Source organism: Hylobates moloch, unplaced genomic scaffold (genome assembly GCF_009828535.3).
Source record: "Hylobates moloch isolate HMO894 unplaced genomic scaffold, HMol_V3 SCAFFOLD_3, whole genome shotgun sequence".
Taxonomy (NCBI): domain Eukaryota; kingdom Metazoa; phylum Chordata; class Mammalia; order Primates; family Hylobatidae; genus Hylobates; species Hylobates moloch.
In genome coordinates, this window is record NW_026652278.1 from 18,880,819 (window position 1) to 18,908,128 (window position 27,310).

General features: G+C 42.6%; 1 protein-coding gene across 10 annotated transcripts in view; it reads left to right on the forward strand.

Moving 5' to 3' along the window:
* Positions 1-27,310, forward strand: part of ABLIM1 (actin binding LIM protein 1) — a 339,056-nt gene that overhangs the window by 196,450 nt on the left and 115,296 nt on the right. For all 10 annotated transcript variants that reach the window (XM_058435986.1, XM_032177146.2, XM_032177153.2 and 7 more), the window contains 2 exons: positions 2,341-2,450; positions 25,488-25,614. In XM_058435986.1, the coding sequence (XP_058291969.1) occupies positions 2,341-2,450; positions 25,488-25,614 (237 nt within the window). The remainder of the gene's footprint in view (positions 1-2,340; positions 2,451-25,487; positions 25,615-27,310) is intronic.

A 27,310-nucleotide genomic window follows, 5' to 3' on the forward strand; every position in this document is an offset into this window, starting at 1 on the left:
TTTCAAGCCTCGCTGATCACTGGAATCTCCTGGATGGGTGGGAGTGGACTAGAGATGGGAGTCTCTCTACAAAGATCAATTTCTAGCCTATTTTCCTCCCAAAACCTGCATGGTAATTTAGTAGTTTCTGGAGGGTTCTCATGTATGTTGTCACTCAGCCGGGTTGGAAGGCACTGTTCCCAGTAAACTCTAAGAGCCCTTCTGATCCTGACCCTGAGAGGTCATTGCTTTGAAGTTGGTATAATGATAAACAAAGATTTATTAACTATGGCCCCGTCCCTGGACATTTGAGCCAGCAAAGGAGCACTTACTACTACTGCCTCTACTGCTGCCGATTGACAATAATTCTGCCTGAATTGGAGGCCTCCTTTTTAGCTGAGAAGTTATGTGTGTGTGTTCATACAGAAGTTAATTTCACCCTCTTAGCAATTCTTTGAAGGGAACCAGGAGTTAATATCTCTATTTATGAGTAACTTTGAGGCTCACGGTTTAAGGGACATTCCCAAGTTAACGTTAGAACTCAGGTTTTCTAACTCTAAATCCAGGTCTCTTTCTATTATAAAGATGCATGCAAATAAAAGAAGGAAGTTATCCAGTATGGGCAGAGGATATAGGGAGGGAGGAAATTCCTGAAAAGGGCCATTTACAAAACAACAAAACCCACCCTTCAGAAGGCCCAGCCCAAGTTGAGAACTGGACTCTGGCTTGTCCCCTAGAGGATCCGCGTGGGACTCGGGTCTAAAAAAATAAGCTTGGATGGGATGGAAGGCTTGGGCTTGGGTGGGGTAAGCGAGGTGCCTCTGGGCATGCAACAGGTAAAGGGCACTTATTCTCAGGGTCCTGCAAGTGCAGGGTCAGCCACGGAGCACGAGTGCCTCTTTAAACGCTGTGTCCAAGTCCGCTCCTGGCCTGGTCAGAGGCAAAAGAATCTGTGCGTGTTGTGTCGAGTGGATCCTTAACTTCCTGACTCCCTCCTTACGGAAGAGATTTAAGACTTGTTCAGGTTTAGCTAATGAGTGTGAAGCAGTAGGGCTACTGGCATCCAGCAGAGGGTGATTTTTGATTCTTAAAAATAAAACAAGTTCTAAGTTGGTGGATGCCATCTGCACCTGCCTGTGACTTGATCTCCCTAGCTGGTCAATCCAGGCACGTCACTTCACCTCTCTGAGCCTTCACTGTACTGCAGAAAGTGACACGGCACCACAAGTGGAGAGGACACCACCTCTCCTCGGGACTTCTAAAATGTAAGGGTGTAAGAATTTAAAACTCTCTGTGATGACTGGAGCCAGCCACATTTGTGGGGTTAAGTCCAAATGTACCTATATGTTGTTTATTACAGTTAATTGCCAATTGTTAGGCTACTGAGGGACAACTTAAAGGGAATGTAGCAGCTGTGGAAGTAAAAACGAATATCAAAAAGCTGGTACTTGCTCTTAAGTAATTGCTTCTGACTCAGATTTGTGGTGATGTTCAGCTTGTGAGTTTCACATTTCCTAACTGACAGCATCACACATTTGAAAAATCGCGTTGATGAAGATTATTGGCGCATAGGCCAAGGGCAAGTGAGTGGGCATGGAAACTGTCATATGTCTGTTCATTAATGACTTGTTTAAAAGGCTGCCTGCCTGGTGACCTGGGAGAAGAAACTGATCATCTACATGCAGAAGGCAATATTTTTGCAAAATGTGCTGCTATTGATGAATATCTACTATGAAGAGAAATTGTCTTTCTGAAAAGAAGCTAATATGAATTCTTAAACAGATATTTACAGCCTGTCCCATTTCTCCCAGTTTATAAGGGACTGGGTCTCCAGCACCATGAAACATATTCCGTTCACCCACGTAGGTGTCCTGCACAAAGTCTAATTCTGCATAATCATCACAGAGGTCTAGGCACGGTCCCAGGGAACTGAAAGGCCTACTGCTTGCTGCTTGACCTGTAGCCAGGTCTCCTGGGGCGGGGCCTTAAGCTTCACTGGGAATTCATGGTATTTAAAATATTTTTTCATGAAGGACTTTCCGTTTGGAAACTTACTGTTCTGTGTGCCCTGCTAGATCACTTGCTGGAATATCCCTTCACTAATGAATGTAGGTAAATCATTCCATTTTACTACCTGGTTGCCCTTATAACCAGTACATTCCCCTTTCTTCTCAAAATGAGGCACATTTATTTGTTTGGACTGTCTCCAGCTGGCTGGCTTGGTTATGACTGCATTTCAGACACGTTGGCTGCTGCTTCTCCAAGAAATAAATGGGCACCGGAGGGCAACAAGCAGAAGGAATAAGGAAAAGGAATGAAATTGCCGCAATAACCTTGAGGGCGATGTCTTTCTGCCTCCAGGCGCCCATTTCCACCCGGAGACCGAGTCACATTCAATGGGAGAGACTGCCTTTGTCAACTCTGTGCACAGCCGATGTCGTCCAGTCCGAAAGAAACCACCTTCTCCAGCAGTAAGTGCCCCGGCGACCCGCTGACATGAATACCTATGTAGTCCAGAGGTAGCTCAGGCAGGTGCCTTCCTTTTTGAGAAACCCTGTTAGCTGGAAATGAGAGTCATCTATCTACTTGAATAGATATTTCTCCAAAGATGACATTAAAATGGCCAACAGGTACATGAAAAGGTGCTCAATGTTATAAGTCATCAGGGAAATGCAAATCAAAACAACCGTAAGATACCAACTCATACCTGTTAAGATAGCTATTATAAAAAAGACATGATATGATGAGCATCAGCCTAGGTGTGGAGAAAAGGGAGCCCTTGAACACTGTTGGTGGGAATGTAGATTATTAATGTAGGCATTATGGGAAACAGCATGGAGGTTCCTAAAGAAATTAAAAATAGGCCAGGTGTGGTGGCTTATGCCTGTAATCCCAGTACTTTGGGAGGCTGAGGCGGGAGGATTGCTTGAGCCTCATTTAAAAACAGCCTGGGCAACATGACAAAATCCCGTCTCTACAAAAAATGCAAAAAGTAGCTGGGTATTATAGTGCACATCTGTAGTCCCAGCTACTTGGGAGGCTGAGGTGGGAGGATGGCTTGAGCCTGGGAGGCGAAGGTTGAGATTACAGTGAGCTGAGATTGCACCACTACACTCCAGCCTGTGTGACAAAGCTAGACCATCTCCAAAAAAAAAAAAAAAACCAGAAAAATAGAACTACCATTTGCATACACAAAAATATCTAATATGTGAAAAAAATTAAAGTAGGAATAAAATTAAAGCAGAACAAAAGAGCTGCATTTATATGGGGCTGAGAAGACTTCTCTCAAATGTGACACCTAAGGAGAGGTTTGAAGAAAGTGTGGGAAAAAGCTGCACATATATCCGGGGACTTGTCATTATTTACAAGGTCTTGTCTGACCTGTCAGAATCCATAGAGAACCTACTTACCCCCAAATAAAAATAGTGGCCAATTGCACCATTTCTTCTGGAAAATAACATTGAGTAGGTCAGTTAACACACATTTTAAGTTGATGCATTATGAACTGTGGGCACCAAGCAAGGAAGCTCTACTCCCATCTCTTTCCTGGGACATTAGGAAGTGAACTAGAGGTTTGCCTTGGTTTCTGTGGCTTTTGCCAGTCCTTGGGAGATTTGGAATAAACCTCTTTAAGCCCTTAAGTGAGTCTTAATACGTAAGAATGAGATAAACCACTTCTGCACCAGAGAAATTCAGTGCAACTTATAATAGTGATTCCAAATCTTCCTATTAAAGAGAAGTGTTATACTTGTTAAAAAGAAGAATGTTCTGACCAAAGCATTTGCATAGAAATTGGATTTTTGACCATTGGGAGGAAAGAAGAAAATACACATATTAGCACACGTTATTCAGCACACATGACTGGATCCTTTGCATGTGAATTTATGTGACCTGCCGACAAATAACAGCAGCTTGGATAGGATAACAGCTACAAAGCAAGGCACCATCCTAGACCCCTAGTAGGGTTTCAAGTCCTTCACCATTCTTGCTACCCTGCCCCAAACACAAGAGATACAGTTAGCCTCTGGTCACTGGGAAGGTAACCTCCAGTGGGAATTGTCACCCCATTATTTGGGAGGGCTTGCTTTGAAAGTACATTACCAAAAACTTTGAAGGAATTCTTGTCTAGTTAAGAAAAAGAGGCCCTGTAATCCCAGCACTTTGAGAGGCTGAGACGGGTGGATCACGAGGTCAGGAGTTCAAGACTAGCCTGTCCAACATGTTGAAATCCCACCTCTACTAAAAATACAAAAATTAGCCGAGCGTGGTGGCAGGCACCTGTAATCCCAGCTACTCGGGAGGCTAAGGCAGGAGAATCCCTTGAAACTGGAAGGCAGAGGTTGCAGTGAGCCAAGATCATGCCACTGCACTCCAGCCTGGGCAACAAGAGCGAAACTCCATCTCAAAGAAAAAGAAAAAGAGGCTTTTATGATTTTTATGAGTTCCAGAATATGGTGATAGCTGTAGCAGAGAACATGTCCACAAGGCCCATCATGAGGAATGGCTGTGTCCTCATTGTGAAGTCCTTTAGTCCAACTAAGTTTTTTGATAGGTGGGGAAATTGAGGCCCAAGGGCATACTTAAGGTCACATAAGCTATCTAATATGATGGGGTCAGATGCACGTCTTTTGGCTCCTGGTTTTTTGCTTGCTCTTTCTCTCTTTTTTAAATCTAATACTCTTCATTGTTTGGTTTAAGAAATAGAAGCATGATATCTTTTAAGGCTTCCAACCCTCTCTGGCCATGCAATTTGGGAACATGTTTCCTAGTCACAGTTCTATCAAAATGTCGATTCTAATTTTTATTAAATTTCTTTATCTATATTTTGTTTTTATATGGCATACATGTTATGCACATGTAAATGAAAATTAAAAACACAAAAATATAATCTCACTCAAAGCCATTGCATGTTTAATATTAGATTTAACCATCATTGCTTATGTGCAAATTGTTGGACCAAGTCGTATTTTCTCCTTTGCTTCCAATGGATGAAATCCCATTTCTATGCAACTGCTTTGGTCAGGACATCTTTATTTTTAACAAGTACTTGTCTATTTAAATAAGTACTCAAATAGCATTTATGGGGTGTGTGTGGGTGTCTATAAAAAAGAAAGCTCTTTTATATGGATACACACTTGCAAATTACCCAGACTAGACAGGCACACAAATATTAGAGCAATGGGAATTTCTGGTAAGTTTCAGAAATTCATTGGAGCATAATTAGAAAACACTTGTTTGCTATTTGTGACTCTTCAAGAATTGCCCTATACTTTAAAACTAGCCTGTGTGACTTTAGTTCCTCTTTTATGACTTTTTAATTTTTTTTAATGTTTTTTTAAAATTCCAGGGTACATGTGCGGGACGTGCAGGTTTGTTACACGGGTAAACGTGTGCCATGGTGGTTTGCTGCACCTGTCAACCCATCACCTAGGTATTAAGCCCCGCATGTCTTAGCTCTTTTCCCTTTTTAAACTTAGTAAAGCTTCCTAAGTGGAAGTAGAAAGTAGCCTTTTTAAAATATGAATCTCTCCCTTGATAATGTTCACAGAGTCGGTGAAATCTACCAGAAAGCCAAGGCCAAGGTCCTCTTTTTCCTTTGAAATATTCTGTTCAGAAATGAGTTTGCTCTTCTGAACCACAGTTTTATTTAACATTCTTGACTGGTTTCCCATCATCTCTAAATAGGAGGAGAAGACAGCAGATAGGTAGAGAAATACAAGCGAAGTGGATGGAGTGGACGTTTATATGAAAGAGTCTCTGACCTTATTGAGGAAAGTTGCAGCCTTTTTCTTTCAGCTGCTCAGCAGCTGCCATGTCTGTATTGTTCTGCTTTAGGAAGAGCTCCCACTGGAGTGCTCTGTTCAGTGCTTCCTCCACCTTGCGGTAACTCTTCTAACCTTGATATCTGGTTTATTTCCCTCATCAAGCACTCACATAGTACTTATGATATATCAGGTACTGTGTAACTGGCTTACATTATTAACTCATTTAATCCTCATAACAATCCTATAGCTTGGCACTAATACTATCCCCTTTTCAGAGAAGAAGAAACAAAGGTCCATAGAGGTTAAATAATTTGCCCAAGGTTCCATAGACAATATCAGAGCTGGGATCTAAACGCAGGTGATCTGGCTCCCGATGCCATGTTCCTGTCCCTGATATTTCTTTGATGATGTAAGTATCACTCTCTGATTTTCAAAGATGTGAGTGCTGAGCCTTGGAGCAGTGGCACATTCGTCTGCAGATTATCCAGGTGCCCTGACTCCAAGAGCTGTGCACTTTCTACATGTCACAGCAGCCTCCCTGTTATATCAGGTTTTGGTGAATGGAAACCACAGACAGTTTTTGTTTTTGAGACAAGAGTCTCACTCTGTCGCCGAGGCTGGAGTACAGTGATATGATCCTGGCTCATTGCAACCTCTGCCTCCCAGGTTCAAGCGATTCTCCTGTCTCAGCCTGCTGAGTAGCTAGGATTACAGGCATGTACTACCATACCTGGCTAATTTTTATATTTTTACTAGAGATGTTGTTTCACCATGTTGGCCAGGCTGGTCTCTAACTCCCAACCTCAAGTGATCTGCCCACCTCAGCCTCCCAAAGTGCTGGGATTATAGGCGTGAGCCACCATGCCCGACCAAAATCATTAGGAAGTTATTCATAGACACAAACAACTTCAATGAAAGATTATTGCCTTGAAGTTATTTAAAACTGTTGCTGCATCCAGTCTAATGCAATTTGAATCCAATAAGCAATAAACATTACATGGAAGCAAGATAGTAGTGAAAGTTAGCACACAGGGTTTTGATGAACATTAACTAGATTGTTTTATTAGCTGACTCATATTTTTTTAAAAGTATTATGCCCAGAAGACATGCTTTACCAGAAGGTTAAGTACAATCTTTGAAAGCTTCATTCCACTCCCTTCTTCATGTATTTACCAATAGCGGAGAGAGGGGCTGGATTCCCATGGAATCTCACAAGGAGTGATGTGAGAGAAAGTCTGTGTGTGGCAACTGAGAGTGTAGGGAATCGGGTTTGGGTTGTCGTTTCCTACAGGGCTGCTATGTATTTCAGACATCTGAGCAGGAGTGGGCTGCTGTCTATAGTCACCCTTTCCATGTCAAATGGTGTCTGACTAGTGTCTGATGGCGTGTGGGTTTGCAGGGATTGACAAGATAACACCCACACAAACACATGCAGGCTCATCTTTCTTTTTTCCCGCCTCTGTGTGCAGCATCATTATTCTAACTGCAATTGGAACTCCTACAGGTATCAAGACAAATGCTGTAGTCTGACTGAATTGAAATCATTTCGACCGGGCGTGGTGACTCACGCCTGTAATCCCAGCACTTTGGGAGGCCGAGGCGAGCAGATCACGAGGTCAGGAGATCAAGACCATCCTGGCTAACACGGTGAAACCCCGTCTCTACTAAAAATACAAAAAAGTTAGCCAGGCATGGTGGCGGGTGCCTGTAGTCCCAGCTACTCAGGAGGCTGAGGCAGGAGGATGGCATGAACCCAGGAGGCGGAGCTTGCAGTGAGCCGAGATCATGCCACTGCACTCCAGACTGGGCGACAGATCGAGACTCCGTCTCAAAAAAAAAAAAAAAAAAATTCAGATAAAGCATCATGTGCATGTTTCCAAAGGGGAGGTAGACATTTCCAATTATTTCACTTTTCTATTTAGTCCAGTAGCCTTTAATACATGCAAGATAACTTTATCTTTATGTTCTCTCTGAAAAAAAAATCATTGTCAGGTTGAGTGAGAACTGTCTGCCAAGGTAGCGTAGGGAAGATCTGCCCTGGCTTCTGAGTGCCTAGGGTCAGGTCCTGGCTCTTCCACTTACTGGCAACCTCTTTACTTCCCCATCCTCCACTTTCTCATCTGTGAAATGGGATGGTCATAGATCCCTACATTGTAGGATTACATGAGTAAATAAAGTGCTGTGTACTTATAAAACAGTAACTTACCATTCAGGCATTGATTTCTGAATTTTCTTGGAGGACGGTTCCCACATTTTGTGACTCTGCTTTTGTCACTCTGCTGGTCATGACATCTGCCTTTCTCTGCTCATTTGATATTTTCTACCAGTATAAAAACTGACAAAGGCAGGAATGCATCCACACATGTAGCACATGGATTGTTGGAGTTTGACTCATAGTGATGAGTTTTTATGACAGCATCTCCAAAAACAGATCTGCCTCTCCTTCTTTAGACACATTGTCGCTATAGGATGCAATGGCAGAGGAGGCCTGGCAGGGAACTGCTGAAGAGTAGGGGTTCTGGCCAAGTTCTTGGCTGGTTCTAATTCCAGCTCTAGCACTTAAAGGATAAGTGGCCTTGAGAAATCAATCTTTCTATGTCTCTGTTTCTTTGCCTATACAATGGGAAACAATAGTAGTTCCTTTCTCATAGGGTTGTTGTGAAGATTAATAAAAATGGGGTGCTTAGAAGATTGATGACATATAGGAAGCACATATGTGTGGCCATTATTCTTTAAGGAAGTTGTGAGCCTGGAACTTGAGCCTAGGGATACTCAGGACTAGAACAGAAAGAAAAAAAGAAAAGAGCACAGCATAATGGTTGACAGTGTGGGCTCTGCATTTCGGAGTGCCTGGGTTGCAATCCTGGTCCTACCTCTTCCTAGTCATGTAGGGCTGGGCAAGTCATTTGATATCTCAGAAACTCAGCACCCTCATCTATAAATTGGAAAATCTCTGCTTCAAAGAGTTGTTATGATGACTAAGTGAGATACTTCATGGAAGGGCAGTCTAAATGGGGAGAGGGGACCTGTAAAACCCACGTAGGAGGCTGGGCGCAGTGGCTCATGCCTGTAATCCCAGTACTTTGGGAGGCCGAGGTGGGTGGATCATGAGGTCAGGAGTTTGAGACCAGCCTGGCCAATATGGTGAAACCCCATCTCTACTAAAAAAAAAAAAAAAATATATATATATATATATATACACAAACATTAGCTGGGTGTGCTTGCATGCCTGGTAGTCCCAGCTACTTGGGAGGCTAAGGGAGAAGAATCGCTTGAACCCGGGAGGCGGAGGTTGCAGTGAGCCAAGATCATGCCACTGCACTCCAGCCTGGGCGACAGAGCAAGACTTCGTCTCAAAAAACAAACAAACAACAAACAAACAAACAAACCCATGCAGGAGGAAACCCACCCAGAACAAAGGCTTTGTTATTGTGTGTCTTGAGAAGTGAAATTGGAAGACAGAGCAACGAGGCCGGGTCCAGGGACGCCTGGAGAAGTTTGGCCACACGGAGTTCCTGAAGATCGTTTTAACCTAGAGGATGACCAGATGAAAACGATGTTCTAGAAAGACTCAGGTAGAGAGAGTGATATGCAAAATCACTGATTTTGGATCAGGGATCAAGGTTGGGGGGACCATTGATTGTAGTTACCGATAATGGCTGTGGGAAAAGATGGGGAAGGTAAATGAAAATCTCATGTTTATAAAGATCTAGGATGCCATTCACTGATTCAACAAACATCTCATTGAGCACCTACTGTGTTCCAGGCATTGTTCTAGGCACCAGCTAGATTTTTTTTTTTTTTGAGGCAGAGCCTCTATTTGTCGCCCAGGCTGGAGTGCAGTGCTGCAATCTTGGCTCACTGCAACTTCCGCCTGCCAGGTTCAAGTGATTCTCCCACATCAGCCTCCCAAGTAGCCAGGACTACAGGCATATGTCACCACGACTGGCTAATTTTTTTGTGTGTGTGTATTTTTTGTAGAGACAGGGTTTCACTATGTTGGCCAGGCTAGTCTCAAATTTCTGACCTCAAATGATCGACCCACCTCGGCCTCCCAAAGTGCTGGGATTACAGGCATTAGCCACCAGTCCTGGTCTAAATTCTTTATTATATACTTAACATATTATATTACTATTATAATACATTTTTCACAACTAAGAAACCGCCATTGGCACATAACCAATTGCATTTTAATTGTTTACATGTGTGCCCACCTCCGCTACCAAGAAAATGAAAACTCATGGACAGACAACTCTGTTGTCTGTCTTTCTTATATAAGGCCTAGCACTTAAAGTCCTAGATAAAAGTTCCGGAAATTGAATCAAAGCTTTCTCTCTCTCTAGACAGGGCTAATTACAGTCTTCTTGTTTTAAGTATTCGTTGAAAAACAACACGCAGATTACAGAAACCTACAAAAGAGATAAAGATCACCCGAAATCCCATCACTAAGAGGTGACCTCTGTTAACATTTTGGTGAACATTCTTCTGAATATCTCTCTAAGTGCTACAGACATGTACACGGTTTTACATAACTTCTTCCCATAGTATTTTGTTTGCATGTCTTCTTTTCCAAAATCATTTATTCATCTGAGTGTCACACAAAAGGCTGAAAACCTTAAATTTACTTGGGTTGCTTGGCAATGGGGTGAGCTCACGTGTGTCCTGGCAAAGCTGTGCTTTGATTTCCATTAGAACATATTACCATATAGCCCTGTTACCTCCTGGTATGTTTCTCTCTCTTACCAGACCGTCAGCTACTGAATGGCAAGGACTGTTTTTTTTGTTTGTTTGGGGTTTTTTGGCTTTTATGAATAGCACTGTGCGCCTAGCAAGCACACACATGTTCATTTAGTGAGTGAATTGATACCACCCCAGGAGAGCCTTTGAGGGAGTAAATCTCAATTCCCAGGTCTGAATGGTGTGGTCTGATTGCTGTTTGAATGAAGATGCAGTTTGCATGCATGTGAAGTAAGGTGTACTAGCATGTTTAAACTCTCTGTCATTTTCTCATCTTACTCACAAGTGTTTTCCCTTACTTAACAGGGGAAGCAGTTATTGCTTCTGATAAATTTGTTAACAGAATCAAAACATTTTTTTTTTTTTTTGAGATGGTGCTGTCTCGCTCTGTCGCCCAGGCTGGAGTGCAGTGGCGTGATCCTGGCTCACTGCAAGCTCCACCTCCTGGGTTCACACCATTCTCCTGCCTCAGCCTCCCGAGTAGCTGGGACTACAGGCACCTGCCACCATGCCCGGCTAATTTTTTGTATTTTTGGTAGAGACGGAGTTTCACCGTGTTAGCCCAGATGGTCTCGATCTCCTGACCTTTTGATCCACCTGCCTGGGCCTCCCAAAGTGCTGGGATTACAGGTGTGAGCCACTGTGCCCAGCCAAAGCATGTTTTTAAGGAAAGGTAGAGGTGTCGGGATGGATCTCCTAAACTTTGACTATAACAGTGAAGAGCAGCTACACTTCTCTGAACATACAGGGAGCCAGCCCCTGACCTGGAGGAGGGGTGACCTGGTGTGGCAATTTCAATGTTGTTCTACTGGATATTGAGAGAGGTGTCGAGAGGCTTTGGAATCTTACACAGTAGCCAAAGGTTCATTGCAGAGACAAGGTATAGTGCAAAGAGAAACAATAATATTCAGACTTTTCCTACTGAAATCTGTAACAATTATGACCCAGACATCAAGATCCCAGAGCGATCCATCTTTTCCCTCATCCTGAGCCTGGATTATCTAAGTTTCAAGAATGGAAGAAAAATTCCTGCTTTATAGGGAATGGGTGCAACTCAGGGATTAATTTAAAAGTGCTTTCAGTAGGTGGAAAGCTAGTGGCATTTTGTTATTTGCTGTTTTTGTTTCAGCAGTTATATGTCTTATGTGATAAAGCCCACATCTAAAAACTTATCAGTAGAACTGGAATTTCAGTAGTTGGAACAGCAGTCATTTCCCAGTTTAATTTTAATTTTTAAGTAACAGTAAAAATTTAGCTGTTTAGAAGCACTGGTTTGTATATCTATACTTGTATATTTATACAGATTGTTCCTGGAAGGATATTTGAGCAATTGCTATTAGTAGTTGCCTCTAGGAAGGGAGAGAGAGAACTGGGTGGCTGGGAGACAGGGAGAGAAGGGAAATGATTTTTACTGTATTTTTCACCCTATGTTTTTACCTATTTAAAAGCAAAGTATATTAAAAATAAAATAATGTTCATTTTTTAAAATAAAAGGCTCATTTCAAAGTCTTGCTGATGCCTGCCCTTGCTGTGACCTTCAGCCATGTGTGTATTAAGTGACAGGTCATGTGATGAAAGTACTAAAAGTGACATTCTGCCCCTCCTTTTCTTCTTCCTATCTTTGGAATAGAGTAAATGAGCTGAGGTTTGCTAATGAGTATGAATCTGAGAAGCTGACGTAGAACTCAAGTATAATTTCCTCTTGGGCCAGAGCCCAGGTATGCTAGGTGAATATAGCCAGTTAAAGATTTATCATAAACCTCTTCACCAGGTTAAAGTTTACACCTACATTAGGGAAATCAGCTCAAGAGCAAATTTTCTGGAAACAATTTTTTTTAAATTGAGGTGAAATTCGCATAGCATAAAATTGACCATTTTAAAGTGAACGTTTCCGTGGCCTTTGGTGCATTCACTACAAATGTGCTTTTGTACAACTGTCACCTCTATCTAGTTCCAAAACATTTTCATCACCCCAAAAGAAAATTCCTGTACCCATTAGGCAGTTACTACCCTTCCCCCACTTTTTCCCAGTCCCTAGAAACTACCAATGTGCTTTCTGTCTCTATGGATTTACCTATTCTGGATATTTTATATGAATGGATTTATACACTATTAGCCTTTTGTATCTGGCTTCTTTGTTTAGTATCATGATTTTTAAGGTTGATCCAGTTCGTACCATTTTTCTGTGCAGTTGTGTTGCTCAACAACAGGCATACGTGCTGACAAATGCATCATTAGGTGATGTTGTCATTGTGTGAACCTCATAGGGTATACTTACACAAACCTAGATGGTATAGCTTACTACACACCGAGGCTATATGGCATAGCCTGTTACTCCTAGGCTACAAACCTGTATAGCATGTGGACTATACTGAATACTGTAGGCAGTTATAACACAATAAGTGTTTGTGTGTCTAAACATATCTATACATAGGAAAGGTAATGTATTGTGCTTCATGTTACAGAGGCTACAGTGTCACTAGGCGATAGGAATTTTTCAGCTCCGTTGCAATCTTATGGGACCACTGTCATGTATGCAGTCTGTCACTGACCCAAACATCATTATGTGGTGCATGACTGTACTTCATTTCTTTATGGCTGAATAATGTTACATTGTATGGCTGTATCACATTTTGTTTATCCATTCATCTGTTAATGGGCATTTAGGTCATTTCCATCTTTGGCTATTATGAATAGTTCTGCGATGAACATTCACGTATGAATATTTGTCTGAGTACTTGTTTTTAATCCTTTTGGGTCTTGGTACATTTTAAGGGGAGTTTGCTAAGAATGATCCCAAATCTTGAAAGCAGTGGTGGCCAATTGTCTTAAGCTCTCCCAGAAATTACTGGGCTGGTGCCCACTAAAGTTTATGGCATGGCAGGCTATGGCATGGGCACCATTGAATGGCCTTAGGTGACGGCAGGTAGCAGAGTTCATCTGGGTGCCTTTCTTCCTTTCTTGTTTGCTTTCTCTCCCACTCTTAGATCCTTCCCTTTTTCTACCGCTTTTCTTCTGCTCTATTGCTGGCCATAATTTGAGCAGAGGACCATATGGCCATTGCTTAGCCTGCTGGTAGAAATTTACCTCAGGTTTTCCAAACTCTCCAGAAAAAAGAGTATCAACAGTGCTGAGAACACAGCCTTCAAGCTTCAGCTGTGTTACTTCTGTCTTCCTGCAAAAAGATACAAAGTCCCTTGTGGCTCAGGGATCACACAATGTTTGCAAGGCATGTCTGGATTATATTTTGTAAGCAGAAGAGAGAACAGCTCCAAGCCCACAGAGAAGCACTGGTAGAGACATGTGCTAGGTAGGTGGTCACTTGCCCCACCCTGAGGGAGACCCCAGGGTGAGCACATCCTGTCCACTATAGCCATGGCCAGAACTTTTCACCCATGAAGGTTGGAAGTCAGTATCTTTTTCTTTTTTCTTTCTTTCTTTTTTTTTTTTTTTTTTAGAGACGAGTTTTTGCTATGTTGTCCAAGCTGGTCTCAAACTCCTGGGCTCAAGTAATCCTCCCACCTCAGCCTCCTGAGTAGCTGGGATTATAGGCATGTGCCACCACACCCAACTGGAAATCAGAATCTTCAAAGTTGCCCCATGTGACCATCACCTTTTCTGAGAGCATCCCGTGATTGGGTGGCACTTGGCTTTGTTTTGATAGCTTCCCATTTTCCTCTTGCTATGCAAATGGCATTTTCAGGCAAAAGAGAACTCGACTTTTGATTTCAGGTCGGTCCCTATGATGTTTACATCCTCAGAATGATGTGAGCAACCACATGGGGCCAATGGAGGAGGGACTGGAAAGCAACGATGCTCCAGACCTGTTCTCCATCAGCTGGGCTTTTGAAATTGTTACCTGGTCATTTTGAAGTTAAGAATATACTTATTAGGGTGATGGTTCATTCTATGCATGTAGCCCCTCCTTTTAATTATAGTTCTGAAAACATACATGTATACACACACACACACACACACATACACACACACACTAGTTCTCCCTGACAGGACCTGAAACCTTAAAAATTGGAGCAGGTGACAAAACAGTCTTAATGTTTTATGCTAGTACTTTTATTTCCCGTAAAAGAATCTCTGTTACATTCCCAGGAAATACAGGTTTATTACTATTTCTATTTATTGTTCAGAGAAATGGAAGAGAGGCAGTTTAAGAGATTCTTATCCAAGGCAATAGACCCTGTCTTTAAGCAGATGCTAAATTTCTCAGCTCCTAGTTTGTTTTCAACAGCCTTTCAAAGTACATGTTCTGCTTGATAAATGAATACTCTCAAGTAGCTGGAGTACTTGCTGTCTAGAAGGCACCCGCATCCTTCACCCTGCTCCAAGCAGGCCCCGAGAAATTCAGCCCTCATGGGCTCATCAGATCAGCCATTGAGTCCAGCCCTGGTTGCAGTGGCAGGTGTGGGGACCGTTTAAAGCCTTCCTCCAAACGTCATTAGCAGAAGTTCTCGGATTCTCAATTCTAATACTTCTGGGAATGGGGTCTGAGTTGGTATTAAGCCCACAATAGACTATCTTCTATTTCTTTCGTGCTCACCATCATACATAGAAGCATTTGCCATGGGATTCCTGCGTAATAAATTGTTAATCGGTTAATCCAGAGGAAAGGAAAACAACCTGACTCCTTTTAGTTTCCTGTGCACATCCTGGTCGTGGATATGGGGGGGCGGGGAGCACAGTACTAGCTAAAGGAGAAGGGTTCTTGACCTTGAGAAGTGGTTACTGAAACACCAGAGATTTGGTCTAGGTCCTGCTGCTCGCTGCACAGAAAGTCAATGACTGAGACAACAATTATTGCAAGAAGAAGGCTTTAATTGGGTGCTTCAGCCAAGGGGATGGGAGATCAGTCTCAAATCTCTCTCCCTGACTGTCCAAAATTAGAGATTTATGTAGTACAGAAGAAATGTAACAATGTGTAATGAAACAGGAACTAAGGAGGGGGTAAGGAAGCAATCATGATGAATGAGGAGTCTGGCATCTCATTGTCTGGATGGGTGATCTAGTGAGTTTCAGTTCTTTGATTTTTTTTTTTTTTTGAGAGTCATAAGGGTCCTTTTCTGAGAAAGGAACTCAGATAAAACAATTATTTTTGGGCCTTGTTACATTGTAAGGGGAGTTTGCTAAGAACTATCCTAACTATCAGGCTTTAAGACCAGAAGGGCCAACTTCTATGTTTATCCAAAAAAAAAAAAAAAAAAAAACAACAAAAAAAACCTCTCCATGGAACTATTGGGTCAGTTTCAAGTCTATAACACTCCTAACAGAATTCTGTGGCACTGGTTTAGAAATAAGAATTAGAAATTCAAAATGTGCCATGGCCTCTATGTATGAAAATTACGACCAAAGTAACTAAAACTCTAAGTATATATGATATATACTTAAAACAGAGGAAAGATTGGATTTACTGCCAAAATCCAGGTTGTAGAGGACTCAGAAAATGGCTGCTGCCCTGCCTGCCTTCTGCTTTCCTGATGAAGGCTGACCCTCTGTTGCTGTTATAGGCCACTCTGTTGCTAAAACTTGTTTGTTGTGCAGTAATTGTTTTCCAAAGACAACAAGAACCTTTACTTAAAATAGCACTTCAGAGGCTTGCCCTGGCTTTCAGTGTGTCCAGCATGGCCATTAAGACAGCAAAGTGAGCAACTGACCTACAGGGACATGGGTGACTATGCAAGGTCTAGTTCAAGGTTACATTCTCAGGCTCCACATAAGCCTTTCAAAATCATCGAGGCATTTTTCGTAAATGTGAGATGTAAAATATGTATAGTATTGAGACCCCGTTTTCCCCAGAGTGGGAAGACTTTGCCCCCACATGAATGTTTTGACTCCCCCACCCAGTATGTGTCTTCTGACCTTGTATTGCTTTTCTGGCTAATGGCAGCATAGAATTTCAGAAGCTAAAAAGTACTTTTTAAAAATAATCCTTGAAAAGTGCTTAGCCTAACAACTTTGTGGTTTCACATTCTGTTTTGTACTCTATTCTTTCTTATGTTGACCTCATACCCATGGTGTTTGCCATGACATGCTAAAAAAGAAGATTGTGGACTCATTTGAGTGACTTGCTTTAAATAAAAAACATGGACTGTGGCCAGTCAATATTTGTCAACTCCTAGGTGTCTGATTTGGGACCTGGCAACATTGAACAGCCTGGATGAAGATGAAGGTCAACATTCAACAATAACCACTTGCTAGACCAACATTCTTATCACTATTAATGATGGGGACTTTTTGGTCAAGGAGAGGTTTTCAAGTGCCTAAATCATTTCTGTCTTAAAGATGTTGAAACTGTTGCCCAACTCTTATACAAAAATAACATAGGGAAAGTCTGGGTTTTTTAATCCATGTGTTGCAAACTCATGGTCCTAGGAAGGCCAGGCTAGTAACACAGTTGCATGTGGTCAGTTCAAGCATGAGAACAGGTGGCAACTGACACACTTATGGAGGGATGGAAACTCTTGCTGACTGGAACTATCTGTCCTGTATAAAGTGAGCAGTCACCACGTGTCTCTAAACAGTGATTCCCGTGGTGGAATCCACATGTCAGGGGCTGAGCTAACATGTTGAAGGCTTGTGTTGAAGGCAGCGTGTTAGCAGAATCTGATCCACATTCGGGTCACCCTTCTCTTGTGCCCCTTCTTTCTCTTTTGGATAGAATGAGTATTCTCCCACATTCCACCTCCGCCATTTTATTACACAAGATTGGGAAATCCATATTCTGTAGGAACAATTGAATGACAAGATAGATGACATTAAATTCAGGACCTCAACTTACCCAAACCCTAGAACTTAAATTTGTTTTTTTTTTCTTGGAGCGCCTTAGCTTGAGTCCTGGCCAGGGATAAAGTACTATAGTTAACAGTCTATTAAAAGGATATTTTATAAGGTCTCCAAAGTCTTATTCCATTTTCTATTAATAACAACCTAATCTGAAATGATTTTGTTTCTATTTATTTTTCATCCATGTGTGTAGCCATGAACTTATTTCATACTTTTGTTTATGACAAATACGGTTTTTTTTTCTTTTTTTCTTTTTTTTTAAGATCTGTTGTAAAAAAGGATTCCAAGGAAAGCTTGAATTTTCTTGAACATATCTGGGCAACAGTTTCAATTCTGACAATTGATTTTTTAAATGCTTTATTTAAAAATGTTTATAGTAAAGGGCATGCTCTGAACTGTCTTAAAATCCTTCTGGATGTTTTATAAGTCTCAGTTATCTCAGTGTCTCAGCAAGCATTGATTAGATGCATAAAGTTTCTCCCTAGTTTTTTAATGTAATGATTTACATTCAGTTCACAATAGTTCTCTGCATAGTCTTTACCTTTGAAGGAACACCTCATGCTCTTGTTCTGTAGTGTCTGTTTTTGCCCATTTACAATGAAGGAGGCAGGAACCAGAGAAACAAACCCACGATCGGAGGTTTAAAGTCAGAGCAGTCCTGTAAGCATCAAAGCCTGGGTTCAAGGGCATTTGAGAAAAGAAGATTTGTCCTCTGTGGTTAATTGGGCAGGCAAAGCCGGGGCCCACTCCAGGCCTTAGTTTCCTGTGTGTAAAATGAAGCATTTGCATCAGATGGTCTATAAAGTCCCTCTGGCTCTCAGATATTCTGTGGTCTGTAAAACGCAGATAATCTCTATTCTCCCAGGTTAGTGGGAACCCTAGGGTAAACTGAGATAACAGACATGCAAACTTCAGAACACATGTTAATTTTCTTATGATGATTATGAAACTAATGAGAATCTAAAATGCCTTCCCCAGAAGCTGACAGTGGGCCATTTAAAATGTTTTGAAGGGAAGAGGGAATGTAAGTTATGTTAGATTATCGCAGGTATCAGGACAGTAGAGACACCGAGTGTTTACACGTATGTGACTGAAATTCGGCTCGGTAATTACACATATTACCCAGCCTGGGGAAGCAGGTATTGCTAACCTACTCATTTTACAGATGAAAAAACTGAAGCCCAGTGGTTGCCTAGTTTGCCCAGGGTCCCTCTGTTCAGTGTCAGAGCTGGAATTTGACTCCAGTGCTTTTCAGCCCCATAATCCTTAACTGCTGTGAGTTGCCCAATTAGTGTCTAGAAAAGGCCAAGACACACAGGGGACAAAACAATGAAGACTTTTTTTTTCCCTATTGCTACTTTTCTTATCCTCTATCAGAGCTCCCTTTTCCACCTTAATTATATCTTTTAGAGACAGGTTCTCACTCTGTCATTCTGTCACCCAGGCTGGAGTGCAATGGCGTGATTATAGCTCACTGCAGCCTTGAGTTCCTGTGCTCAAGCAATCCTCCCACCTCAGCCTCCAAAGTAGCTAGGACTTGCAGTGGCTATTTTATTTTCTGTAGAGATGGGGGTCTCACTATGTTGCCTAGGCTGGTCTTGAACTCCCAGCCTCAAGCGATGATCTTCTTGCCTTGGCTTCTCAAAGTGTTAAGATTTAAGGTGTGAGCCACTGTGCCCAGTCTGATGATATCTTAGATTACATAGCTTTCTTGTCACTTTCAGCTCTTCAAAGTCCAGTCCTATTAAAAATTCTCTTCCCACATCCATTTCAGAGCTTCACCCTTTCCTAGGTCAGGCCCAACCCAAATTGGAGACCTGCAATTAGTCTGGTCTTTCTTATCTCCTTTCTGTTCTTTGGGGTTCCTTTGGGGTTTTGGACAGGGGGTGGGGAATTAGAAGTTGAGGGGACAAGGTGTTAAATAACTGGTGTTATTGTGCTTCTTTCTGCTAACACTGGCTGGAGATTTTTAGTGGGGATGGGGGATACATTTTGAGTTATTTGACCAAAATTTCTGATTAACCTCTTGCAACCCACCCTTCTCCATTTCCCAGAATCAGCCCCTACTTCCTCATGGTCTCCTCATAGCTTGTTACTAATGAAGTCCCCCTACTCAGCAGGCACCTTTCTCAGTTGGATTCATCAAGATGCTTGGGTGTGGGTACCATCCATGTGATACTCATGCACCCCCAGTAATGTGGGTACCATCCATGGTACATTCATGCACCTCCAGTGAGCTGAACAGTGGAAGTTCACACCACATCACTTCTGTCTTCTCATTCACCTGCAATCAAGGGTGGCTCCAGCCAGCTTCCTGCCTTCCCAATTCAGTAGGCTCCAGACTTTTTGTCCATGAATGCTTCCAAGCTCCAGGATACATCAAAAGCTTCTCTTGACTGGCACAGCAGCGATAGGGCCTGAGTTTCCCCACTCAGTAAACATCTAGGCAGAGTGGGAGGCTGTTCCTCCTTCTAGCAGGATCCTGTAACCCTTGCAGCAGAGCAGAGGGGAACACCACTCTCCTGCTGTGTGAAGAGCTCCCTGCTGACTCTCAGCTCTCTGTTTTCCAATGTCTGATTTCAGAGTTGGGTAGGCCATAGGGTTGATAGTCATCAGGTAGAGTCTACCATCTTTTGATAAGTCCTGCAAGGATATTCCTAGCACCCTTCTTTGGAAGATGGGATACTTCTCCCCATCGTTCTCAGCTCGGAGGTTTTAGCCAAAAATTCCAAGACACTAGGAAAAGTCCCATTCTGTATTCTGGAAGCTTTGATCCTGGCTAGGTAGTTGCTCTGAATGGCAATTACTACCTTTATAAATGACTCTGCACATTCGAAGCATGCAGGCCTGGGACGGTAGTGGTGGCTGGGAATTTAGCTAGCACATGGTTCTCTTGTTTTAAAGCTAGCCCCGTGTCCTCAGCCTTCTTTTCCAGAGAGGCATATTCACAGAGTAAGACATCTTTGGGGCCCTTATTCATCTCAAATGGGAAACTCCAGGCAGGCAGAAATAGTTCTCAAGGAGAACATTAGGTGCCTAGGCTGAGAGAAGCTTAATTGCTGCCCAGGAGATGACTTCTCTCTTAACTTTCTATCCCCTAACAGTGGTCTTTATTTTCAAGTTGTGTCTGCTTCTTTCATAGCTCTGGGATGTCTGAGCACTAAGGTGCTTGTAAAGAGCCCAAGACCTAACTCTGCTCCTAACCAAGGAAAAAGGGAGTCTATTGAGTGGCTCACATGTACCAAGCATTGTATTGTGCAAAACGCTTTACAGTGCATGATCTCTTCTCTTTTTTCCTGAAAGCAACATGTCCCCTTCTTCAACTTACCTTTGCAGCCCAGGTGTCCATAGCCCTATGCTCAAATACATAAATAAACAAATAAATATATTAAGAGTGACAGGCAAGATCCCTATTGTCAAGGATATTAATTGCCTTTGAACAAAATGGTATCAATTTGGAAGCGGCTATGTAGATGGATGTTAATTTAACCTGGACGTGAGTAGCCAAATCCCTGCTTTTTTCTGGCTTTTGATGCCGAGGGTGAAGGGCTCAGGGTCAAGTGTTTAAGGTCAGGCTTTTTCTCTCTCTTTTTTTTTTTTCCACATTAGGTCATTATTTTTCCTGGGTAGGACACTGGCGAGTTGCTCATGGGTTTTATTTCCTCGATGCCACTGCATATTCACCTACTTCTGACGTTGGCGATAATTCCAGTGCCAATCACCAGCTTTCTATATTTATCGGCAGCTGCTTCAGTGATGTGGAAACAATTTTCTCAACAGCTGAAAAACATGAAGATACAGAGTAGGACATTTTGTTCTTTATGAAAGAGCTTAGTTGGAGTGAGCGTGGAAGGAGTGAGCAATCCAGCATGAATCTTTTGTCTCTGCATCTTTTCCACTCTCTCCAGTACAACGTCAGGCTCGAGTGAAGACCATGGCTTTGTCCAGGCAGGAGTGGGTAGGCTCTGTGAACTACACCAGAATACTTCAGGTCAGGATTCTGACGTGGGCTGGTATTCCCTTATCTAGGAGGTGCTCTTTGTTGATTTGCTTGGTGTGTATTGTAGGGTTTGGCAGGAAGGAGGCCTAACCTTAGCCTTTATTTCCAGCCCAAACTTACCAGCTGGCTGGCTTTAAGCATTCAGTGAATATTTTTCCGTAAAACATATAGAGTGGCTGTCCCCATGAGGCGCCGTGCAGGGCATGGAGGAGCTCAATGGCATAGATAGCACCTGTGAAGTCAGAGAGCTTCCAGTCTGCAAGGCACTTTGACTAGAATGATTGTGAAAACTAAATGGTACCATGTTTACAAAGCCCTCACATGGTACCTGATTCTAGAAAGCCCTCAGTGCAGAATGATCATAGTGGTGAGGCAGGAAAATAGGGTCTAGAGACTGGGAGCCTAAGGCGAATCTGAAGTTGACTTCCTAGAATTAAATCAAAAGGAAAACTTCAGCCTCTGATTGGTCATGGGCCAGTCTTTCACTTCAGTCTCTGATTGTTTGCAGGTCAAGTTTCCACTTCAGCCTCTGATTGGCCATGGGCCAGTCCTTCATTTGTATAGAGTGTAACTCCAGCCTCTGATTGGCTGCAGGCCAAGCCCTCAAGACTTTCTATCCCCTAACAGTGGTCTTTATTTTCAAATTGTGTCTTTGCTTCTTTCATGGCTCTGGGATGTCTGGGCACTGAGGTGCTTGTAAACAGCCCAAGACCTAACTGCTCCTAACCGAGGAAAAAGGGAGTCTATTGAGTGGCTCACATGTACCAAGCATTGTATTGTGCAAAACGCTTTACAGTGCATAATCTCTTTTCTTTCTGATAGCAGCCTAGGCAATGGCTGTTGTCCGCATTTTACAGATGAAGAAATGACGGTTCGGAGAGAGTAACTTGCCCAAGTCTTCCTGACACCAGTGCCCATGCTGCTCCTACCTTCCCCACACCATCCATCTCCCTGGACCTCACTTTTGGTGCAGCAGGGAGACTGCAAACAGCTTTGTCAACCTCCCTGAGCCCATCCATTGTCATTTGTAGAAATGAAAAGCTATCTCTGAAAGTTGATTTTCTCCTTTAAAAATTCTATTAAACAGCATCTTCCTTATTATTTAAATCTTTGCTGCCACCTAGTGGGAATTATGTAATTAGAATAATAAAGAAAAATTTCAGTTAGACTTGGATTAAAAAATTGTCCATTTCATCCTGGAAAAGGCAAAACTATGTAGACAGTGAAAAGATCAGTGGTTTCCAGGAGTTAGGAGGAGGGAGGGATGAATAGGTGGGGTACAGAGAGTTTTTAGGGTAGTGACACTACTCTGTATGATACTATAATAGCGGGTACATGTCATTATACCTTTGTCCAAACTCAATGTCCAACATCAAGACTGAACCCTAATGTAAGCTGTGGACTCTGGGCTATCATGATGTGTCAATATCAGTTCATCAGTTATAACAATGGTTCCACTCTGGTGGGGGATGTTGCTAACGGGGGAGGCTGTGCACGGGTAGGGACTGGGGTTGTATCGGAAATCTCTGTACCTTCTGCTCAATTTTGCTGTGAACCTACACCTGCTCTAAATAGTCTTTTTTAAAAAAAAAACTATCAGTTTTCTTATATCCATACTGTGCTCCTAACCTTTAAAAATTATATTTTTAAACAAATATCGTGGCCTTCCATTTTTATCTTTATAGTAAACTACCAGATGTGAGATTCCTTTTATAAAAATTTTGGTCAGATGTTGGAATTCATATAAACCCCAGCTTTTAAAAAAAATGCTTAATCTTTTATGACCACCTAATATACACTCATATGCATATGACCATCTAATACACACTCATATGCATATGACCATCTAATACACACTCATATGTGTACTAGATAATGGGCTATATGTTAAGAAATTCTAATTTGCAATATTCAGAACTTATATTTTTAAATTTTATAAATAGTCAAATTTTTTACATTATCATGGTTTAAAAATTCAAACACAGAGGATGTGAAGTTAAACAGTAAAGTCCTCCTCCAGAGAGGGAAGTTTCTTAAGAATTTTTAATGTTTTCCCCCAGAAATGTTCTATTCTGGGACTAGGACACACACACCATTTTCTTTACTACTTTTTTATGAATGAGCTTATGCTATGCTTACTGTTCTATGGCCTGCTTTTTTTACTTGATCTATTTTGAACATCTTTCCATGCCAGAGCACAAATCTGCCTCATTCTTTTGAACAGCACATAGTATTCCATTATCGACTATACTATAATTTATTTAACTGGCCCTTCACTGATGTCCATATAGCCTATTTCCAGTTTTTGTTATTAGAGAAATGCTGTAGGGAACATGTGCATGCACATATGTGCTTTTGCAAAATATATTTGTAGAATAAAATCTTAGACATAAAATAATTACTGGATCTCAAGGTTATGTGAACACCCACTGACCAAGATCACCAGAAATACACCTGTCATTTAAAAAAAAAAAAAAAAGCGGGTCAAACTAGCTGCAGCAAGAGGCAAGCCAGAGGAACTGTGAGTCCACTCTGGATGCAGTTTGGAGGAGTTTTCACAGCATTTGTGCTTGTGCTGGGTAATTTTATTTATTTAATTTATTTATTGAGACAGAGCTTCGTTCTTGTTGCCCAGGCTGGAGTGCAATGGCATGATCTCAGCTCATTGCAACCTCTGCCTCCCAGGTTCAAGCAATTCTCCTGCCTCAGCCTCCCGAGTAGCTGGGATTACAGGCGTGCGCCACCATGCCCAGCTAATTTTTTTGTATTTAGTAGAGGCGGGGTTTCACCACGTTAGTCAAGCTAGTCTTGAACTCATGACCTCAGGTGATCCGTCCGCCTCGGCCTCCCAGTTCTGGGATTACAGGTGTGTGCCACCGCACCCAGCCCACGTGCTAGGTAATTTTAAAGAGGATTCAAAGGAGCAGAAGCAGTTCTAGGTTAAATGTTGTCAAGAAGCAGGACCAGGTCAGTGATTGGGTCTCTTAAGTTTTTCTGGATGGTCAGAGAATTAAAGTTGGGCTAGAAGCGTCATTAGGAAAAAGCAGTGGCAGTCACCGATGTGGTCAGAAGAGGGGGTTGTTTCATCACTTTGTGTACCAAGTGGACTTTTGGTCCAAACCTGGCCACTAAATGGCCTTGCCAGGACATGGCTTTATTCTGTGTGTGTTCTGTCTGATCAGCTGGGAACACCGTGGCCAACTTGACACGTGCTTGCTTTCATTCTCCCAGATACATTGATTTGGAATGTCTGTAGATGAAGTTGCTTTCCAGAAAGATTGCACCAATTTACAGTCTTCTGGATTCTTTTAAATACCCAACTTCCCTAACAGAATGAAGCAGTCGATAATCAGATTAATTATGGCAATTGTAATAACAACAAATGTTTCTAGTCACTTGCAATGCGCCATCTACTGCTAAATCTATTAAATGCACTGAATCCTCCTCAGAGGCCTGAGACCAGGTGCTGATAACATTCCCACTTCCCTAAGAAGAAACCCAGGCTTCAAAAGGATGTAACTTGCCTTGATCACATAGCTAGCCAACGAGGAGTTAGCTGGGGTTCAGCGCTGGGATGTCTCATTCCAGGCCCACACTGTTTACCATGAAGAAATAATTTCTCCTTTATTATCCTTCCAGGAGCCTGCCAAGGATAACTGAGAGCTAAGGAATTAAGAGCCATTTAATTGATGATCACAAATCTTTGAAAGGCTGGTTTGGGTTGATAAGGAAGTAGGGTCCCAGTTACAAAAATGAGATTTACGAGCAGCCTTCCAGGAGTAATCACATATATAGTGTTAGGCGAGGCATCAGCATAAAGTGCTGAGTTGTTCACAGTGCCCTCAATTAATAAATGCCTATGCGCGCTTTCTTAAAATCACAGCCAAGACGCTATAATTAAATATTCTCTGCGCGATCTGTAGCTCAGAGGGTGCATTAAAAAAACCCCAAGTAAGCAGGTGGGTGAAGGACACCCATCCCCTTAGATCCACGGAGGTTCATGAAGCTTCCGTGCTGTGTCCTTCTGAGGACGCAGCCTGTGAGCCTTCACCGAGAAAGATTTTGTGCAGGGAAAGAAACTGACCTGACACGGTGCTTGAGTAAATATTGATTGAGTGTGTGATGGGCACACAGTGGGGTTGACATTGGGCTGCCTGCTTGGATTTAGCAAAGGAAATGTGTAGTAACCACTGGCGGCTGCTCTTTTTCAGATTGTGCCGGCTGCGGAAGAGATATCAAGAATGGGCAGGCGCTGCTGGCGCTGGATAAGCAGTGGCACTTGGGGTGCTTTAAATGCAAGTCCTGTGGGAAGGTCCTCACCGGGGAGTACATCAGCAAGTAAGGCTGGGCGTGGGCACGCGTTCCTTTCAGTGGGCACCGGGCGTTGTGGTTCTTCTGCAGGTCCTGGTCTCGGGGACCCCACCCCATCAATGATGCTGAAATTGTTCACATCCTACCATCAGAATGAACTTGTTGCTATAAAACTTTTGAAAAGAATTGTGTTCTTTTGCTTTGGCTACTATAAACCTAATGATACGTTAATCATTGCCTAATTTAACAATTAATGAAGCTGACAGTGTTACACTGTATGTCATTACCAATTAAGCATTTAATAATTTCCCTGTTGCTATTCATTCTCCTATGAGGAACTAGTAAGCCTTTGTCCTCCTTCCAGGGCTGGAGTACATTTATAGACGCCCCCCAAAAACACACAAAGCCTAGGTCGTGGGCCCTTTAGGACTGTGCACAAAACAGCCTGCCAGGAAATGGGCTCATGTTCAATAATAGTGGATAACAGCTACAGTTAAGGAAGTGAGGGTTTTTTTTTTTTTAAATGTAGCCTGGCAATAAGGGGAAATTCTTCACTGTATACCTTTTTATGCCTTAAAAAACTTTTCCTGCTGGGCGCGGTGGCTCACACCTGTAATCTCCACACTTGGGAGGCCAAGGTGGGAGGATCACTTGAGCTCAAGAGTTCAAGACCAGCCTGAGCAACATAGCGAGACCTCGTCTCTACTAATAAATAAATAAATAAATAAATAAATAAATAAATAAATAAATATGCAAGCCAGGCATGGTGGCACATGCCTGTAATCCCAGCTACTTGGGAATCTGAGGTGGGAGGATCACTTGAGCCCAGGAGATCAAGGCTGCGGTGAACTATTATCGCACCACTGCACTCCAGCCAGGGCAACTGAGTGAGACCCTGTCTCAAAAAATAAACAGATAAATTCATTCATTCATTCATTCATTTCCCCAACCACATGAAATCACCTATTTGAAAATATTAATGAATGTAGTTTAAAAATATAGTGAAACAGGCCGGGCACGGTGGCTCGCGCTTGTAATCCCAGCACTTTGGGAGGCCGAGGCGGGCGGATCACGAGGTCAGGAGATCGAGACCATGGTGAAACCCCGTCTCTACTAAAAATACAAAAAATTAGCCGGGCGTAGTGGCGGGCGCCTGTAGTCCCAGCTACTCGGAGAGGCTGAGGCAGGAGAATGGCGTGAACCCGGGAGGCGGAGCTTGCAGTGAGCCGAGATCGCACCACTGCACTCCAGCCTGGGCGACAGAGTGAGACTCTGTCTCAAAAAAAATAAAAAATAAAAAATAAATAAAAAAACAAAAAATAAAAATAAAAATATAGTGAAACAAACAAACAAACAAAAGGGCCCCACCTGCTAGAAATCTAATTCTACAGGCCCAGGGTAGGGCTGAAACACCTGCATTGAAAGGGCAAGAAGGCTGGGTGCGGTGGCTCATGCCTGTAATCCCAGTACATTGGGAGGCCGAGGCAGTCGGATCACCTGAGGTCGAGAGTTCGAGACCAGCCTGGCCAATATGGTGAAACCTCATCTCTACTAAAAATACAAAAAATGAGCCGAGCCCGGTGGCAGGCACCTGCAACCCCAGCTATTTGGGAGGCTGAGGCAGGAGAACTGCTTGAACCTGGGAGGCGGAGGTTGCAGTGAGCCAAGATTGCATCACTGCACTCCAGCCTGGAGACAGAGTGAGACTCCGTCTCAAAAAAAA